Source organism: Stegastes partitus, unplaced genomic scaffold (assembly GCF_000690725.1).
Source record: "Stegastes partitus isolate 25-593 unplaced genomic scaffold, Stegastes_partitus-1.0.2 Scaffold161, whole genome shotgun sequence".
Lineage (NCBI taxonomy): Eukaryota > Metazoa > Chordata > Actinopteri > Pomacentridae > Stegastes > Stegastes partitus.
Window position 1 is genome coordinate 212400 of NW_007577892.1, and position 21019 is coordinate 233418.

At 40.6% G+C, this 21019-nt stretch overlaps 1 protein-coding gene across 1 annotated transcript in view; it reads left to right on the top strand.

Moving 5' to 3' along the window:
• The window catches only part of LOC103355637 (low density lipoprotein receptor adapter protein 1), a 60557-nt gene that overhangs the window by 24897 nt on the left and 14641 nt on the right, over positions 1 to 21019 (top strand). Inside the window, exons 2-6 of the mRNA XM_008279505.1 lie at positions 2524 to 2666; positions 4810 to 4922; positions 18652 to 18766; positions 19211 to 19283; positions 19634 to 19720. Coding sequence (XP_008277727.1) covers positions 2524 to 2666; positions 4810 to 4922; positions 18652 to 18766; positions 19211 to 19283; positions 19634 to 19720 — 531 coding nt within the window. The remainder of the gene's footprint in view (positions 1 to 2523; positions 2667 to 4809; positions 4923 to 18651; positions 18767 to 19210; positions 19284 to 19633; positions 19721 to 21019) is intronic.

The window sequence follows — 21019 nt, forward strand, 5'->3', positions numbered from 1 at the left end:
AAATTTGGTGTGGGAGCTTGATCTGACCTGATGTTGGGTCCAGATTATTTGGTTTTGTGAAATGTGATTCAGTCTGAAATCTCCAAAACTGCTTGCAGACCCAATAAAATCTGAATAGTTTGACATATCTGGATGGTTGCAATTATCATAATATCACCTAAAGCAGAAAATGCTGTTGCCAAGCAGGACTAAACAGTTTGACCCTTGGAGTCAATGTCAGCCACAGGAATTAAAAGTGATAGTTAAACCTAGTTAAACCTTCACCTTACCTCCACTTCTCTTTGAAGAATGAACAAACCATGTGACCACATCTTCCCAACTATTTTCTCATCCAGACTTGTTTATCATTCTGGTTTTGTTTTGTTTTTTTCACTACAATGTACTATTAAAGTAGCAGCAAGGATTGGTCCCCATTCTCCATTTGTTACATCTTCATCCCATTAAGTCGGTGCACTGCTCCCTTTGCACAATAATTTTAACAACATCATGTAGTGTGTGATATGCTATTATTTTCCAGTTTTGCAATGTGTGCATAGTGAAGAGCAGAGAGAAGCATAGCTGTAGAGTTTCTCTTTTTAAGTATGATGCAACATGAACAGATTCTGAAGTTCGGGAGGGACTGCTTTTTTTCCTGGGTGTTCAATCAGATCCAGAGGAAAAAAAGAACTTTTAAAAATAAAAAATGCGAAGAGAGGTGAGTTAAGGGACAGATTTAGCAAAACCATGAGAATGAGAGCATGAATAGAAAGACTTAGCTGTACTGGGTTTCCCCATAGGGCAGATTCTGGAAACCAGTTATCCTTCCCCTTCACACACACACACACACACACACACACACACACACACACACCATCTAGTCCCCATCCTCCCTGAATGTGTGGCCTATTTTCCCTGTGAAGGTGGTGTCCTAGATTCTGAGTTCCATTAGATGAGTAAAACAGTAAGGTAAAGTGATTATATGGGAGGGAAATGGAGGATGGGGATGTAATTGGGGTTTTAAAAGGAAGCTGAATATTTCCTCACTCATATGCGGACATTATAGTCATTCCATTGACCCAAATCAAGAGGGTTGTTATTTTGGCCTGGGGGAGTTTTGGCAAATAACTCGGATTGCTGTTAAGGTATCTTTCAGAAACTGTCTGCCTTTCCCCTGCTTGTCTGTGCATATTCCCTCACTTGCTCTAATTTTCTGAGTGCATATATATGTGGACTGCTGTCTGTGTTATTAATAGGCTATCACTATGTTCAGATAGGGCAGAATTCGTCAAATTAAATTATTGATCACGGAACTTAAAGAAACAGCTGGTAATCACTTTATGTACCCAAAGGCCTGCAGAACATATGGTACATATTATACCATAACAGCAGTTTCCAGAGTCAGATTAGCAATAGTGAAATGTTACACTTGTCAGTTGTTTGCGCAACACAGTGTTGAATTTTTTCCTGTGCTTAACATCTTTGGCCAGTGGTATTGCAACTTGATGTGAATATAGGCCCTGTGCGGCAACAAGTCCAATTGCCTTTTAGTCAGTGTCCCAACTGTAAGTATTTTGTATGAACATAATGAAATCAGTGCACTTGCTGAAATATCTGGAGTGTGAAAGTGTAGAGAAGCAAATATGTCATCAGTACATCCTCTCTCCTAAAGATTAATGGTAGATGTCCGAAGTGCACTGCTCAAAAAAATAAATAAATAAATAAAGGGAACACCTGAACAGTACAGTGTAACTCTAAGTCAATGACACTTTTGTGAAATCAACCTGTCCAGTGAGGAACACTGATTGTGAATCAGTTTCACCTGCTGTTGTGCAAATGGAACAGACAACAGGTGGAAAGGAGAGGCAATTAGCAAGACAACTCTTATAAAGGAGTGGTTCTCCACAGACCATGTCTCTGTTCTCATCCTTTCTGGCTGATGTTTTGGTCACTTTTGAATTTTGTCAGTGGTCTCACCCCTAGAGGTAGAATGAGGCGCTGTCTACAACCCATAGAAGTTACTCAGGTAGTGCAGCTCATCCATGATGGCACGTCAATGCGAGCTGTGGCAAGAAGGTTTGCTGTATCTCTCAGCACAGTGTCCAGAACATGAAGGAGATACCAGGAGACAGGCCAGAACACCAGGAGACATGGAGGGGGCCACAAGAGGGCAACAACCCTACCTCCTCCTTTGTACAAGGAGGAACAGGAGGAGCACTGCCAGAGCCCTGCAAAATGACCTCCAGCAGGCCACTAATATGCATGTTTCTGCTCAAACTGTCAGAAACAGACTCCATGAGGGTGGTATGAGGGCCTGACGTCCACAAGCGGGGCTTGTGCTTACACCCCTAACCCAACCTAAAATTTGATCTCTCACATTGAGCAATATGCCTGTTCAAGTAGATTATGACATGTTTATTTATCAGTTGCAGTATATAAAAAGCTCATGTAGATATCCTGGTTTTCACTACTAAATATTTCTGATTATGTACCCATGTTTAGTTACATCAGAACATTTTAGTGACTTCCGTCCTTTGTTCCAATCAGAGCTGCCAGAGAACTGGACAGACACCAAGGAGACTCTGCTGGAAGGGATGGTGTTCAACGTGAAGTACCTGGGTATGACTCTGGTGGGCCAGCCAAAAGGAGAGGACATGGCCTCAGCTGCCATTCACAGAATAGTTGCCATGGTGAGTGGCTGGGCCCCTTATGACTCTTTGTATTGAGTGACTTTATAATGAGTTTCAGCTATGTTACTGAGTCAGACACATTATCCTCACTATCTTGCAGGTTTGGATTTCATTATATCCACTGATTACAATCCACATTATTGGACTGATTGTGATATTTACAAATGTTTGCAAAAATGTATGGAAGCTAAATTAGCACGTTCAATTGCAATACAAAATGTCAAAAATGACACTGTGAAGATCCCAATTGCCATGCTTGTTTTTTCTTTTTAGAAATTCCTTCTTGGATTTGTGAAATTAAAGCCTGAGACTGCAATAGATATTGTCCCAGTGCTTTAAAAAAGAAGACTTGTAGATGTTATCCTCATGACCCAGGACAATATTTTGTCAGGATGGTTATTTATAGTAAGCAGTAAAAGGGAGAGTGAATTTGAATATAATATACCACCAGCAAATACATTCTCGGCAATTCCATTGTGGACACTTGTCATAATCAATCAATCAATCAATCAATCAATCAATCAATCAATCAATCAATCAATCAATCAATCAATTTATTAATTCGTCACTTTTAAGTCATCATATAAAACAAATTGACATTTTTAATGAAATACTCTGATTCAGATGTTTGTGAAACATTTAACTGCCTTCGAGATCTACTTGTAAAATGTGTAGTCAGTGTCATTCACTTTCAACTTTATGTAATTTGCTTCATATATAGTTGTACATTTTATGGGTTAGAATTATGTCAAGGTCAGTATATTTGCCTGAAAATAGAGCTGCTTATCCAAAATTATTAGGGGTTGCACACATGTAACAGTCAAATCACTATTATGATGTGTACTTAACATTGATCCATACTGGGGATTTCGAGGCATATTTTTCCACATCAGTTTAGAATGGTGTCAATTTTTGCAGTGCTTCACATAGACAGTTGCAGTTAGATTATATTAGATTATATTAGATTCAACTTTATTGTCATTACACATGTACAAGTACAAAGCAACAGAGCAACAAGTGCAATAATGCAGAGTATAAATTGCAGATATATCTATTTTTTTTAAAACAAAAACAATATACTGTATATATATATGTGTGTGTGTATATATATATATATATGTGTGTGTGTGTGTATATATATATGTATAGCATTTTATTTTTTTAAATTTTTTTTATGTATGAAGAAAAAACAGCCTGACACTAGCCTTTTAATCACAACATCACAGACACACTGAACCTAATAGCAGGATTGACATTCAATTTATTAACATCAAGGCAAAAAAGAGTCTAAGTTGTTTGTTCTCATGGATAACCACTCACCCAGAATGTGATCAGCTAATACATTTGCGACTTTTCTATTTCCTTCGTTTATCAGTCAGACAATATAAGACAAGACAGGGGGACAAACATAGAGTTAAATGCTGAACTTGACATTTCTCAAGCTAAGAGAGGGATTTTGTCTAGTTTCTTGACAGGAGAAACTATAGCTGTTAGCACTTCCACATGAAGTCAGCTACAGTGCCCTTTTTCTTCCTTTAATACTGTAATTTTTCCACATTTTGAAATCTACTATTTATTGTCACCATCTGTAGGGCATTTTGATTCCTGCAGCAAGCCATGGTACCATTCCTGTTGTCCTTGAGAACGCCTAGTTTGTTGCATCAGATCTGGCTCCTTTTCATTCTCAGCTTCTCGTTGTCTTTGGCCTTCATATAACCTTTTGCAAAAATAAGTGTTCTTAGACAATTCAAATGTTTGGCCGCTATAAATTGTGAAATCATTTCCTTTAGTTTGCCCTTCTTCCTTTCTTTTCCTGTTTGTATTCCTTTACAATCACCCTACTGATATTAATCATTTGAGGGTGAAACTGAACTATTCTGATTTGCTATTTAATTGCATGATAAGGTGGTCATTGCCTTTGTCAAGAGGTGCAAGTTCAGCACTATGGCTGTATTTTCTTAAACTCCAGATGGTACAAAGTAGCAGGACGAGTCAGTGGCTGCCAGCTTGACCTCAAGTATTCATTCTGGGCTATATACTTGCAGCTTTTCTCCCCCCATTTTGTTCTCATTTATGCATATCCTACATTAGTAGTGTGTTTTACCATCTGATTGATGTGTATCATTGTGTTTATCATTTACAGGCCAGAGCCAGTGCTAAGAAGTTTCGGAAAGTAACACTGACTGTCTCACCAAAAGGCATCATCATCACAGACACAGAGACTGCAGACCTCATAGAGAATGTCTCCATATATAGGTACATTTTTAGCCACACCAGTGGTATACGTCATGGCATGGCAATTCTTTTGAAATTTCTCTATTTTGAGTCTTCTTGTCTCCTCTGTCCTCCAGCCTGTGACCCAGAGATCAAACTCTGTGTGCCATCTTTAAAGGTGTATCAATTCTTAAAATGCATCTTGAGGAGAGAGGAACGAGGAAGTTTGTCAGAGCAGCTATTAATGTGGATGTACAGATTTATCCTTGCTATCCCCTTGGCGGATGCTTTTTCATATGCCTGACGCATAAAAGGGGTGTGACACACAGCTGTCACAAAAGTGAGTTCATCCTTTACATTTCTGAAAATATTTCATTATATTTTTTCATGGGGCAACACTGAAGAAATGACACTTTGCTACAATGTAAAGCAGCAGTGTACAGTTTGTATAGCTGTGTAAATTTACTGTCCCCTCAAAATAACTCATTACACAAACATTAATGTCTAAACCAGTGGCAACAAAAGTGAATACACTCCTAAGTGAAAATGTCCAAATTGGGCCCAATTAGCCATTCCCCTCCCTGGTGTCATATGACTCGTTAGAGTTAAAAGGTCTCAGGTGTGAATGGGGAACAGGTGTTTTACATTTGGCGTTATCGCTCTCACACTCTGATAGCGGTCACTGGAAGTTTAACATGGCGCCTCATGGCAAAGAACTCTCTGAGGACCCGAAAAAAAAAGAATCGTTGCTCTACATATAGATGGCCTCGGCTATAAGAAGATTGCAAACACCCTGAAACTGAGCAGCGGCACGGTGGCCAAGACTATACAGTGGTTTAACAGGACAGGTTCCACTCAGAACAGGCCTCGCCATGGTCAACTAAAGGAGTTTAGTGCCCGTGCTCAGCATCGTATCCAGAGGTTGTCGTTGGAAAATAGACGTATGAGTGCTGCCAGCATTGCTGCAGAGGTTGAAGGGATGGGAGGTCAGCCTGTCAGTGCTCAGACCATAGGCCGCACACTGCATCAAATTGGTCTGCATGGCTGTCACCTAAGAAGGAAGCCTCTTTTTGTTATGGATCAGGTTCAGAGGGTCTCGTGCGGACAAAAGACACGGCAAACGGAACGTAAAGCACAAAAACAGTTTTATTTTACAATACAAGATCTTATTCATAAGATACTGAAAATGCAGCACAGAACAAGAACTAGCTCAAGACAGTCCTCTAGCAGACCGGTGGAATACTTACACTACTCAAAAAATATAAACAGAAACTAAGCCGAACTAATGGCATTGTTACTCCTGTCTGAACAATGAACGGGTTGGTTGCCTGTGAACTTTATCTCGTTAAATATAAATCTCTCTGGGCAGGTCTTTGTACTTGATGAGGTAGTATGGGTAGCACTGGCAGCTGTCAAAAACTACAAACATGGTGGGATCGTGCCATTTGTCAACACAGGCGTCATAAAAGACATATTTCAAACTACAATCTACAAGTTTTCTCCTTCAGACGATCAACCAGCTCGTCTACCAAGAGATCCATTTGCCTGGTTCGAGTTGTGGATGCTTAACCATGACAACGCTCACAACGCCCTGAGCATCCCACAGTTCCTGGCTGAGAAGAACCTCCCTCCTCACCCCACCTGGCTCCGTGGGGTTGTTTCCTCTTCCCCAAGCTCAAGGGGCTCATCAAGGGGACCCGTTTTGGAGACAACATCAAGATGGCTGTGACGACGGAGCGGCACAGAATCCTTCCAGGAGAGCATGGCGGCGTGGCAGAGAAGGCCGGAAGAGTGTGTTAGACTCGTAGTTTGGATTTGAAACGTATCTTTCGTGACACCAGTCCTGAAACTCTTCTGACCCACCTCGTACAAACTCCTGTGTGACTCTCATGCTCTCTCATATTCCTCTTCTTCCAGCTCCTGCAGCCTGAGAGTCTTCTAGTCAGACGGTGTTTGGTTCATCCACAGACATTCATCTATAAATATCATCTCCACAACATCTTTTACACTCATGCAGCCTCATATCATCCTCCATGCTTCACTGTCAGGATGGTTCGCTTCAGACTCACCCTAAACACGCTGGACTCCATCTGAGCCCAACAAGTTTAATCCTTGTCTGATCTAAGAATGTTCTCTAAGTGTTAACTAAGCGTTATCAAAAATTACTCAAGGTTTTAACTAAGGTTTAGCAAGAGATCAGCTTATGAACAGAATGACTGGGGAATGGGGAGGCAGGTGGAGGATGGTGAGGCACATGAGTCTTCTGGAAGAATGGTGGATTTTCCAGGCAGGTGAAACTGAGTCGGGGTCTTGCTGATGGAAGGAGCCAATGATGACAGCAGGAGAGTCGAAGTGTGATGGATTCTTCGGATAGCAGGGAGCGTCAGAACTGAGATGGATAACGTTGCTTGGTAATGGGCCTGACACTTCTAAAGATGATGTACAAGAAAACCCACAAACAGTTTGCTGAAGACAAGCAGATTGAGGACATGGATTACTGGAACCATGTCTTGTGGTCTGATGGGACCAAGATAAACTTATTTGGTCAGATTGTGTCAAGCTTATATGGCGGAAACCAGGTGAGGAGTATAAAGACAAGTGTATCTTGTGGTGGGAGTGTCATGGTCTGGGGCTGCATGAGTGCTGCCGGCACTGGGAGCTACAGTTTATTGAGGGAACCATGAATGCCAACATGTACTGTGACATCCTGAAGCAGAGCATGATCCTTCGGAAACTGGGCCGCAGGGCAGTATTCCAACATGATAACGACCCCAAACACACCTCCAAGACAACCACTGCCTTGCTAAAGAAGTTGAGGGTGAACATGATGTACTGGCGAAGCATGTCTCCAGACCTAAACCCTATTGAGCATCTGTGGGGCATCCTCAAATGGAAAGTGGAGGAGTACTAACATCCACCAGCTCCGTGATGTCGTCATGGAGCAGTGGAGGAGGATTCCGGTAGCAACCTGTGAAACTGTGGTGAACTCCATGCCCAAGTGGGTTAAGGTAGTGCTGGAAAATAATGGCCGTTACACAATATATTGACACTTTGGGCCCAGTTTGGACATTTTCACTTAGGGGTGTATTCACTTTTGTTGCCAGCGGTTTAGACATTAATAGCTGTGCATTGAGTTATTTTGAGGGTACAGTAAATTTACACTGTTATACAAGCTGTGCACTCACTATACAAACACTTTCTATTTGTATAGTACTTTTTTTCTGTGTAATGACTTTTATATACTTCACAGCACACGTGTGTGTTGAATAAAAACTAAAAATCTATGACATCTATACATTCTCATCATATTATGTCATGTTAATATCGATTGATCAATATCCTTTATTTAACCAGGTAAAAAACTCATTGAGATTTAAAACCTCTTTTTCAAGAGTGACCTGGCCAAGAGGGCAGCACAAAACGGATTACAACAAACACACAAAAGACAAATAAAATACAGTGTACACACTACAGAAGAACAAGAGTGGGATTACATGATTACACAGTGCAGATCCAATTTTGCTGATTTCTCTGTTTTTTATAATCGTCTTGAATTTCCTCAGACATACAAGATGTGTCCATTTCAAATCCTTCTGCACATCATTCCAGGAAGATAAGGCACAAAATTTAAAATCCTTTTTGCCCAGTTTGGTTCTGACTCTCGGGACCTGCAACTGTATAATGCCCTGAGAGTGCAGGCCATGTCAGCTGAGGTTTCTACACGTGTGAACACAAATATGTAGGCAGAAGTCCAAGAATACATTTGTAAATAAAAGTCACATTTTGAATGGAATTATAGGTAAGTACATGCTGTAAGTTGTCATGAGCATTTTTCTCCTCATCTGACAGAGAAAAAAATACAGCGGTAGGATATAACAACACAATGAAGATATGATCCAGCTATGCCACATGCCATATTTAGCTGACACTGCTTGTGATGTCGAGTTGCAACATTTGAGTTTTATTCTATTGAGAACTGATTCTTTGTTCTTGCGATCAGATAAGAGATAATATAAGATAAAACTTTATTGATCCCTTTGGTAGGGTACCTCAGGGAAATTGTGTTTACAGTTACAGCCTGTCCAAGAAACATAAAAAGACAATGACCAATAACAGGGGGAGACAGGAGGGAGAACTGTTGGGTCAGCCAGCATGAGCAGCGCCCCTAATCATTGGATAAGAAAAGGAAAACAAGAGGAAAAACGAGGGGAAAAAAAGGCAATTCCCAAACTAGACTCCTCTAGGGGGGGCACAGTGGGATTAGGAAAAAAACACCTCAGCACATAAGCAGCATAATAAAACATCACAACAAAAAACTCAAGACTTGCACATATGGGAGGGGGGAGGGTGTTGGGGAGGGGAGGTGTCACAGCTCAGACACTGGGGGGAGCGCGCAGCCACGAGGCACGTCACATCAGCCCGCAGCATACTGGTCTGTGACGTGGGAGGGACAGGGTTTGGGAGTCAACCAGGCGTTGAGTCCAGGAGGTGTGTCTGTGTCATGTGTCTTTGTGTATGTGTATGTGTAAGCCCATGGACTTCATCGCCGCTCAGACTCAACATTGTCTCTGCCGTCTGATGCTGGTGATGAGACATGGCCGTTGCCATGGAGACAACCTCGAAGAATTCTGATCCAGAGACAAAGTTCACAGGAGAAGCAGGGGGGTGGGGAGGGGCCGAGCATCTGTCTGCATAACATCCAGGAGAAATGGAGAGATATCAGCCTTCCAAGGCCGAAGTAGGGGAGCAGAATGAAGATAAAGAAGATTGTTTGGGTCAGACCGACTCTGCAATTTACCGTCAGTCTTGAAGTCCCACTGGTTCTCTCTGTGATCCAAAAAGCCAAATTTGATGGCCCATTACATCCGGATCAGTCTGTCCAACTGCTCCAAGTTGGTACCCATCTTACGAATATTGCCTGAGTCTGTGTGTTGGCAGCCCAAACCATTCCCTCAATGACGGGCAGCTTCTCAATTGCCGAAAGTGTTTCCATCGTCTTCCGAACTTTGCGATAAAGCAGGAACCCACAAACTCCAAACAGCAAGAAGCCTGTTATCCAATTATGTAGACGTCTTCAACATCCTGCACGGAAAGTATAGAGAGGCACACGATCCTCCACTCCTGCCAGGAGTCTATCATGTATCCCTCTGCAAGCGTTCCGTCAGGGCAGGCGGGCTCTCCTTTGCCCAGTTTTGTCGTCGAGAAAATTTGGTCAAATTGATATCTCACACACTCTCACAACAGACATGGAAGGACACATTCTTGTTGGATTCATAATGGGCAAAGCGGAGCTGGCTCCTCATCCTCCACATACAATTCCACGGTTGGAACTTTGTGCTGCTGTTCTGGCATAGAAGTGAAGGACTTAATCACAGAAGAAATGGACACTGACTTCCATAAAGTCACATTTTACACAAACAGCCGCATTGTGTTAGGCTACATCCACAACACCAGCAAAAGATTTTATGTGTATGTGGCTAACAGAGTTGCTTGCATCAGAAAATCCATGTGTCCAGAGCAATGGCACTACATCAGTACAGAACACAACCCTGCAGATCATGGCACACAGTCTGTTCCGGCAGCTCATTTGAGGAACACCAACTGGTTTAAAGGACCAGACTCCTATGCTCTTGTGGAACCGGGCACCGATGTAGAGGTACGTCCCAAAGTTACTGTTTTCACCACAAAGGTCTCCGTGTCTGGACTTGGTTCACATCTATTCGAATGGTTTTCAAGTTGGAAGATACTTTGTCGAGCTACATCCAGAATCCTCCAAAGAATCGGGTCACACACAAGGCAAGCAAGGATGATAATCATCAGAAGTGCACAGCAGGATGCGTTCGCTGACAACATCAAGAGTCTTACCACAAGTGGTGTTGTCTTAAAGACAAGTGTGCTGAGAAAGCTGAATCCCATTATTGACACAGATGGGCTACTGAGTGTTGGGGTGCGACTTTCCTCTGCTGATATTCCCTGGGAAGAGAAACACCCCATCATTGTTCCCAAGAAACATCACATTGGTATCTTGCTAGTAAGATACAACCACAAGCAGGTTGCACATCAAGGAAGACATCTTACAAAAGGTGCTATTCGTGTTGCGGGCTTGTGGCTTATGGGTGGTAAGAAGCTGGTGCTGATCATCCATCAAAGGCGTGTGAGCTGAAACTAAAAGGACGAGCAGAGGAACAAAAGATGTCAAGCTTGCCACCTGACAGAGTCATCCCAAGTCCTCCATTCACTAATGTGGGCGTCAATGTGTTTGGGCCCTGGATTGTCAGTTCTCGTCGAACAAGAGGAGGCGCTGCAAAGAACAAACGTTGGACAGTCCTCTTCTGCTCAAGACAAAAACTATTCATGTGTCTCGTGAGATTCTCGTTGCCTTCATGTCTGAAGTAATGGCTGTCATCAATGCCAGCCCTTTGGTTCCAGTGTCATCTGATTCAGACATGCCGACTGTACTCACTCCTGCTATGCTTTTAATGCAGAAACTAGAGGAAGTTTCAGCACCTCCAGTGGACTGTGACATACAAGACCTCTACAGTAAACATTGGAAGCAGGTGCAAACGCTGGCAGAAGCTTTCTGGAAACGCTTGCGGCAAGAATATCTGGCAAATCTTCAACCACGATGCAAGTGGTCTATGGAAAGAACAAGTCTTGCCAAACAGGACGTTGTTCTTCTTAAGGATGCACAGGTCAAGAGGAATCAGTAGCCTGTTGGTGTGCTAGAGAACGTCATTCTCAGTCAGGACAACAAAGTGCGGAAGGTGGATGTGCTAGTGTTTAAACAGTGCAACCAAAAGGTTTACTGTTGGCCAGTTTCTGATGTTGTATTGCTCATGAAAGAGAAATAGTGTTATAATATATCATAACAGACTGGGAGTGTGCTGTCTAGTTGTAAAATTTGAGTTTTATTCTATTGAGAACTAATTATTTGTGTTTGCGATGTCTCACACTCTCTCATAGTTTCGCATATTTTGCACAGTGTGTCCCAGTAGTGTTGCCATAGCAAGCGCGCCGCAGTCACTCACTGGAATGAATGAAGCAATGGACATGTCATTCTCGTATCTTGTCAGGCTTGTTTAAGTGTTTGCCGGTAAATGTATGATATTTTGATTTATTAACAGTTGGAATATGTTTCTTAGCTGTCTTATTATGTCATGTAATTTGGGTGTGGTAGAGAACCATTGTGAATCCGTGTATGCAAATCGTTAGCATGTCTGTGTTTTTCTACATAAGTTAGCATCTAGCTAGGGCATTTGGGGGTTATATATTTTATTTCATGTAAAGTCACGCAGAATTTATGTTAGTCATTATTTTTACATTGTGACTGATATATTGTTCTGTGTGTTTAATTTTACAATGCTTCAAGTAAAAGGACTGAAACCAATTCAAACTGGATTCTTTATTTGAGTACCTGTTAGCTGTCTACTGAACTAGCAAGCCATCATCGTGCTAGCAAGAGCAGAATACTGCCTAAATCAACAGCTTTTTCTTTCATGCTTTTTGCCTCGGCTCCTCTATCCTTGTGTCTCATCCTCATTTTGTCTGCTGGCATCTCTATGAGATATATTTTTTGAGTAGTGTAAGTATTCCACCGATCTGCTAGAGGACTGTCTTGAGCTAGTTCTTGTTCTGTGCTGCATTTTCAGTATCTTATGAATAAGATCTTGTATTGTAAAATAAAACTGTTTTTGTACTTTACGTTCTGTTTGCCGTGTCTTTTGTCCGCACCAGACCCTCTGAACCTGATCCGTAACAAAAAGAGGCTTCCTTCTTAGATGACAGCCATGCAGACCAATTTGATGCAGTGTGCGGCCTATGGTCTAAGCTATGAGAATAAGAGATGAGGAAAGGAACTGAAGATGTACTGTACAAACAGACATGAGGAGGAGGGGTATGTCTGTTGGTCCAGCAACTTTACAACTACTGGATTGACTGCCATGAAATTATTTGCACATTTTTATGTTTCCCTAAGAACTCCCCTTCCATAACTTCTCTCTTGTGCTACTAGCAAGTCAAAATTTTTGCATATTCACGAAAATATCTGAACATCTACTCCTCAGATTGGCAACAAATTTTGTAGGGCATTAATGGCCCTTGTTCATTTAATGTCATCCTGTCATCCTTACAATAAATTCCACTCAGCCTCAGCTATATTTAGCAATTGATAGCACACTAACACATAAGCTAAGATGGTGAATGTTGCATGCTGTCATTGACATTTAGCACAAGGCACCATTATGAGTACAGTCTGAAAGAGCTGCTAGCATGCCTGTAGACTCTGTAAGTTTGAATAAATAAAAAAAATACTGAAATATAATTAGATTAACAGAGAACCCTATGGTATTCTGGGGCTATAAGTGAGACAAAAACTGAAACAGAGGGAGCTTTTTTTTGATCAGTGCAAAGTCATTCACTGTGGCAACACTTTTAACAGTTACTTATATTCTCTTATCCTTTATTTATTTTCATTTGATACTACTATATCAATCCTGGTTTTATTAAGCTGGTTGTGATTGTATGATTTTATAACACATTGTCATTTTTTTTCCCATTGAATTTCCTTTCTGGGATAAATAAAATATTTTTCATTTCATTCATTCATTTCATTCATTTTTTTGTTTGTTTTTTTATATAAATAAGTTGTGTGGTGACCTGTTAATAAATTTTGTACTTTTTATTCAAGTGATTTAATCGTCTGCAATGTGTGTCCAGGCGGCTTCCTCCCTCATACATGGCAAATAATTTAAACAGAAAATATTAAAAGGTTGAATAACAATATTGATGATACATTGAACATTACGTTACCACCAGCACTAGAAATTAGTGCAAAAATGACTTTGCTTTTGTTCCAACAGCCTGGACTGGTCTGACAAACAATAAACAGGATGATGCTGTCCGTTGCTGGGCTACAGTGACTGATTCATATTCTGACTAGAGCGCTCAGTGACCACATAGCATATCAATCAGCAAAGCACGGGGGTCAGAATAGGAGAGCTGAAATGCTGATTGACACCCCACCTGCTCATGATGCGTGTTGTTCTGATATGCTGCTAGATTTGTAAGATGTGTCTGGAGGATGTCTAAACTGAGGAAACGTGATGTGACAGTGCTCATAGACATTCATGATTTTTCTGTTTTTAGTTTAAGAGATTTCTTTTTCCACAATTTTAAAGAGTGCTTTTATGACTGCTTCACTGCATCACTGCAACAAAAGCAGCTGTTTTATATTATTTTTTTATTATTATTTTTGCACTCATGTTGGGCTGAAAGTTGAACAAACATATTAAACAACACACCCATTATAGTCAGTGTACACAGAAAATTTTAGGCTTTGATGTATGAAGCTTTATTGAGACTTTGTTCTGTAAATATTTGAATATTTCCAATGATATTCCTCCCCAGCTTCACACATGCCAGTGCTCTACTCAGTGAGAACATCAAAGGCTTGTGGTCCAGAAAGCTGCTTCGGAGATATGATCCACACTGACAGCTTAGCTTCTGTTGTTCAAGCTTAGTGAAAGTTCAGATACTCTGTTTTTTTTCTTTTGTGGTTTTAAGCTGAAGACTTTTATATTAAAAATATTTTTTGTTCCAGTTGTCTGACTATGAGTGACAGATTTAATGGAAAAACAAGCATTCCATTCATATTTATAGAAACTAGTTTTTTACCAAGAAGATAAAATCTTTTAAGCACCTATTTACTCCAGTTAGGATATATATATCTGTATCTATATAACACACACGTGGACAAAATTGTGGGTAAGTTGATGAAAGAAAAACCCACAATGGTCACAGAAATAACTTGAATCTGACAAAAGTAACAATAAATGAAAATTAAGCAATGAAAAGACAGACATTGCTCTTGAACAGAATTATTAAAAAAAAAAAAAAAAAAATCATGAAACAGGCCTGGACAAAAATGATGGTACCCTTAATATTTTGTTGCACAACCTTTTGAGGCATTTATTGTATGTGCAGTGAACTATTTGCTCATTTTGCTTACAGCATAATGTTTGGGAACATTTAAAAGCATATTGTAAAAAATATTTTCTTGTTAAAAGGCATTTGAAATACTTGGCATCAGAATTTCAGCTTAAATGTCCTGATCAAATGAGCTATTTTTTTCCAATCTTGTACATTTTTTCAATGTAAATTTTCTTCCCTTACATATTCATTGAAAACCCAAAGCATTGATTTAATCTTTTTTTAAGCGCACAACTTTATCATTTTAACAGCTGCTAATTTGAATTTCATTGACAGTACTGCTTATGCAAGGTTGTGTAATTGTATATTTTCATTTTAATGATAATTTGAATAGTAGTTATTTATGCAGTGTACATTTTGTTGAAAAACAAATGTGCAGAGGCTTCAATAATACTAGTTCAGTGAAATTAGAGAAATTGTTGTTATGCAAAATATTGTAAAATATTATAAATATATATATATAAATATTTGTCAATATGATGATTACTGAGCTCAAACTGAGCAGGTGCAGTACTTAGGTTACATCAGGTTTGTTGTCTAATCTTAGGCCTCAGTCACAACCGGACGCACAACTTTTGGGATTGTGCGTTCTCTGCAAATGTTGGGTCTCTTGGAGGTTGTGGAGGTCGTAGACGTAGAGGAAAGGTTGCAAGGGCTCCGTCAGAAATGCGTAAGAGAGGAGCAAGCCTGCCACACGTGAGATTCCGTTCAATTGCAATGTGCAATTGCGATGGAAATTGTGCTTCAAGAGTTCGACCTACGTCCATGGCACACACTCACCACTTATGAAGAGAATGCAACGCACGGGGAAAGTCAGTCACACCTGCCTCACGTGCTCCTGATGATGTACTGACAGCGTACATCAGTTTGGCGTGATTTTCAAAAAACAAAAACAAAAACAGACACTTCGGCGATCAGGTGATAGGCTGTCTTGTAAATTCTGTTAACATACTGACAGGGTTTGAGCTTCAGGACGTCCCGTCATCACGGGCCAATAAAGAAAATAAATAAAATAGATCCGGAAGGATACAAACTGATTTCAGGACAAAAGTTAAAACTTTACTTAAACAAATGGTGATGGAAATAAATATGATTTCATGTTTTGTGGGGCTGCAAGGTGGCGCAGTTGGTAGCACTGTTGCCTCGCACAAGAAGGTTGCCGGTTCGCGTCCCGGTGGGGGCACCAGAATCTTTCTGCGTGGAGTTTGCATGTTCTCCCCGTGCAGCGTGGGTTCTCTCCGGGTTCTCCGGCTTCCTCCCACACAGTCCAAAAACATGTTGAGGTTGATTGGTGATTCTAAATTGTCTGTAGGTGTGACTGTGAGTGTGCTTGGTTGTCTGTCTGTAAGTGTAGCCCTGTGATAGACTGGCAACCTGTCCAGGGTGTCCCCTGCCTTCGCCCTAAGTCGGCTGGGATAGGCTCCAGCCCCCCCGCGACCCTAATGAGGATTAAGCGGTGTATAGAAAATGGATGGATGGATGTTTTGTGTAGCACACACACAGTGTCATGAACTCACTGATGACAGACAGGTGACACATATGCTCGACACAGATAGGTTCAGGCAAAAGACAGGTTTAATATCAGACAGGGTTCGGTATACAAGAGGTCAGTCAGACAGGCAGAGCTATCCAGACAAACGGTAGGCAAAAAGGCAAGGTCCAAAAAGCAGAAACAAGGTCATGAACAAACAGACTTGACTGTGACTTGACTATCACTAGAAAACGCTGGGACGAAGACCGTGAAGTACAACAAACTGGCAACGAGACTGTGAGACACAAAAGGTAATATACACGAGATAATGAGGGGAGAATGGAAACAGGTGAGGGAAAGCCATCAGGGAGCAGGTGTGACAAGACAGGTGCAGGAAGTAAAGCTAAGACAAAGACAACCGATTAGTGACTTCAAAATGAAACAGGAAAGACGAGACATAAAATGTGCACACATGGACAGAGACTTGACAGACATGACACACAGATCCTGACAACTTGGCGGTGTGGTGACAGCTCGCTCGCCTATACACACACACACACACACACACACACACACATATATATATATCTATATTCGCTACTGACTACCTCTTAAAAACACGTTTTGTCCCAATATATATATGTGAGATCTGCGCATCAGCGATAAAGCCATCAGTCGTGCTGTGTGTGTGTGTCTGAAATGTAAGAAAATGCTGCTTGTATTCTGTGAGTGTGAAAACATTTGGCCGCTGTGCCATTGATGATGAATAATGAGTGTGAGATGCGGTGTTTTCATCCATTCATACTGAGGCAGTGACAGAAGAAACGACCCTTGCGCTGAGACATGCAGCCTCACCAGGTAGCGCTGTGCTGTCCAGGGTCTTGAACTGCACATCTGTATAAAAAGGCTTTTGAAATAACATAGTCAAAGACAAAATGACTTCCTTTTTAATGTTTGTTTTATTCTATTAGATTAATTCAGTTTAATAATCTGACTTTGTTACGCTACTGCTCTTGTCTCTAATCTTCTCACATGGATTTGTAGAAAATCCTGCCGCTGCTTCAGATATTAAAATGAACTCGTTTGCAAAGGTAGATTTACTTAAAGCAGTAAAAAACTGACATATATGACATATATGATATATCCGTTGTTTGTTTGAAGCAACAATGCAATTGACGATCACTGGCGAAACACCAATGTGCGCTGTGAACGCGCCTTTTATACTCAGGGCATGGGGTGACGCGCGCCCGATTGCATTCGATTTTGTTCATGAGTTGTGAGTGTGTGCACCATGCTTAACACACACGGGGCACTTGCTCCCTCATTGCGTGTGACGAGTGTCTTAGACCACGGATTTTCTTCCCACTGTGCCTTAAAAATTTGCACGTCTCACTCGGGGAACAAGTTACTCTTGCTGCGTCGCTGTTCGCAGAGAATTCCTAGAATCTTTTTGACATGTCAAAGATCCTCCCTACGTGCTTACGGGCTGTCTGCGACCTCAAAATTTTGCAAGAAGGACTTATGTGACACGTACCATTTTGCATGTATTTTGGACGCAGACAGGCTTACGGCTGGTTGTGACCGAGGCCTAAGATAGATCAACTCTTTCAGCTTTTACTCTGCTCAACTCTATGAAATTGTGGCCCAAATATAATATTATTACGCTATGTGATATTATATGTTACCTATATGTAGAAAGCAACTAAATGGACTGATCTATGTAATAAACCCAAAATCAGTATTATATAATGTGTTGACATAATTTGGGGTGTATCTCGGATGTACCCACGGCTCAATGTGACTGATTTCATACAGATTGGTCACATTTGTGTTTTACATATTACACAAGCTTTATCCAAAATATGAAGGACCTACAGTTCAGGTATCTCTTATGGATGTTACTCCTGCTCATTTATCTTCTGCTCCACATTTTCTAGCTATGGGAATTAATCAGCATAATATTAATATCCACCACTCTCAGCTTATTGTGCTTATACATATACAAAAGATTCAGCACATACAGGCAACGTTATAACATAAATTGACTTGTCTGCAGTATAGCTTGCCTTGATGTAAGATTGTATGTATGATTTACAACACAGGCTAACAGCTAATGTTATGTACATGTCCTTTGTTCTGTAAGTGAGACACGTTAAAGGTTATACTTGCCTTAAGACATTATTGTAACAAACTGGTTTCTGTCTGCTGCAGTTGTTCAGTTTTCATTGTAAATGGATTATATCAGGTGAATTGTTGAGTTGCTGAACTAGGATAAAATTTATTTTTCCTGTTTTCTTCTTCTGTCTCTTCCAGAATTTCGTACTGCACAGCAGATAAAACTCAGGATAAGGTCTTTGCCTATGTTTCTCAGTGTCAGTTCAATGAAAGGCTTGAGTGCCATGCGTTTCTCTGCCATAAGAGGAAAATTGTGAGTTTGCTACACTTTTCTGCAATTTTACTGTATACACCTATATACATCTTTTTTTGGTATTGAATACATGCTGTTAGATTTATGTATAATAAGCTGTACTTAAGGGCAGCATGGTTATGTAGTGGTTCATACTGTCACTTTACAGCTGAATCCTAGGTTGAAATCTCAACCTGCGGTCTTTCTGCGTGGAGTTTGCACATTCTCCCTGTGCAGCGTGGGTTCTCACCAGGTTCTCCGATTTTCTCCCGCAGTCCAAAAACATGCTGAGGTTAATTGGTGATTCTAAATTGCCTGTAGGTGTAAATGTGAGTGTGCTTGGTTGTCTGTCTCTAAGTGTAGCCCTGTGATAGACTGGTGACCTGTCCAGGGTGCCTGCCTTCACCCTCAGTCAGCTGGGATAGGCTCCAGACTTACTGTTCTTTTTTTTCCTCCCCCCTTCAGGCTCAGGCTGTTACATTAACAGTAGCCCAGGCTTTCAAAGTAGCCCTAGATCTTTGGGAAATTGCTCAGGAAGGTAAGTTTCCCAAACAAAGAAGAAGTGACTTTGGCCTATTTCTGTTAACTGTGTTCCTCAAGGTTTTTTCTGTTTTGTTTTGTTTTTAGACATAATACGAGTAGAAAAATCAGAAATCCATCTGGTGCACAAGTGAAATTCTATTGGTTTTCAAGCCAAATAACATTCCAACCTTCACACTGTTGAACAGTGTTTAATAATGTACAGCGCTACACTTCCTGCACCTTGAAATGCCTCATCATGAAAAAGAACCAAACATAAATGCTAATTAAAATGAGCATAACATAAAAATGAGTTAATCCTAGGGTATCTCTCAGGTTTGGTTTTGTTAATATTTTCTGTGTTCACAGACAAAAGCAGGAAGTCCAGGACCTGCTGTTCCTGTGCAGCAAGTGATGGACAGACAGAGACAGCAGACACTCAGTGTGTCCCAGCAGGTCAGTTGATTTTATCGTATCCTCATCCATAGTGTGTGTCTGTATATCACACTGGACTGGCAACAACAACAGACACGATTCTGTTAGGAAAAGGTTGCACCATAAAACACTGAGCATAAGGGTTATAAGAACAATCCTTCAAGATTTTCGATTACAACTAGACAGCTAGGGTAAATCTTTATCACACTCAGTTTAACTGTGAGAATTTTAGCACAATTTTCAATTGAGGGAACAGAAGTACACAGGTAGATTAAGTGTTTTTTTAAGGCAGGTATTTATAATTTATTCTTGTAAAAGGTATATAATTAAATGAATAATACAAAAAATATTGCAAATGTATCAGTCAGGTCACCCACTACAGTCATCGACACATTGTGATGTGCGATGAAGTATTAAAGCATTACTTCAGCACTTATCACATTTGCCAGAGCGTTGGAATTGAAATGTGCAGACATTATCTGTGGCAAATCAATTTTCTTTTGATTCCTTCGAATCAAACACACCAGAAACTGCAACCCTGATGTCTCACATATAGATTGTCTAGCGTGCATATTCTGGCTGGTAAAACAATGCAGTTGAGCATAGCATTTTGTTATTTTTTTAAAATAAAGTATTGATATCTAACATCTATAGATCCTACAGATTTTCTTTGGATTTTATCAATGGACTGATACAGGTGGGCATCCAAATAGGTCGGTGTGTAATCATTAAATGCAGATTTTAACAGAGTTCTTACATGTTCACAGAAGCACATTCGTCCAGACTAGAAGGCCTGGTTTCATTCATCAGTTGTATGTTAATTTTCAGTTATCTTTCCAGTTATAACGTGTCCACGAGAATGAGACTAGTTTTGTGTTAGGACATTGTACCTGCTGGCACACAAATTTAACTGCATCGTCACATCTCACATACACTTAGGAAAAATGACTTCATTTTATACCACTTTATCAGACACTCAGGGGAACACCGGATTTTAAATATTTTCCTATGGCCATGACAAACATAGGTTTGGATTTATAGGTCAGAATGTTTTCTGTTTCTCATAGGGTCAAAGGATCTGTGAAATGAGACCTTATCCTACAGTTATGTTGTTGTTAAGTTATTTTCAATATTCTTTAAAATTATTTCCTCCACTCCCAGTGGTAGTGGCCTGAGAGCATAGAGAAACCAGAGTGGGGAAAGCCTTAAGGACCTCTGAAGTAACACAACACAGAAATGTACATGACAGTTTTACAGAGATGGTTTAAATTCCTCCTGTTACAGAGAAGTGTGTGATTGACATGGGCATGAGATGATGTT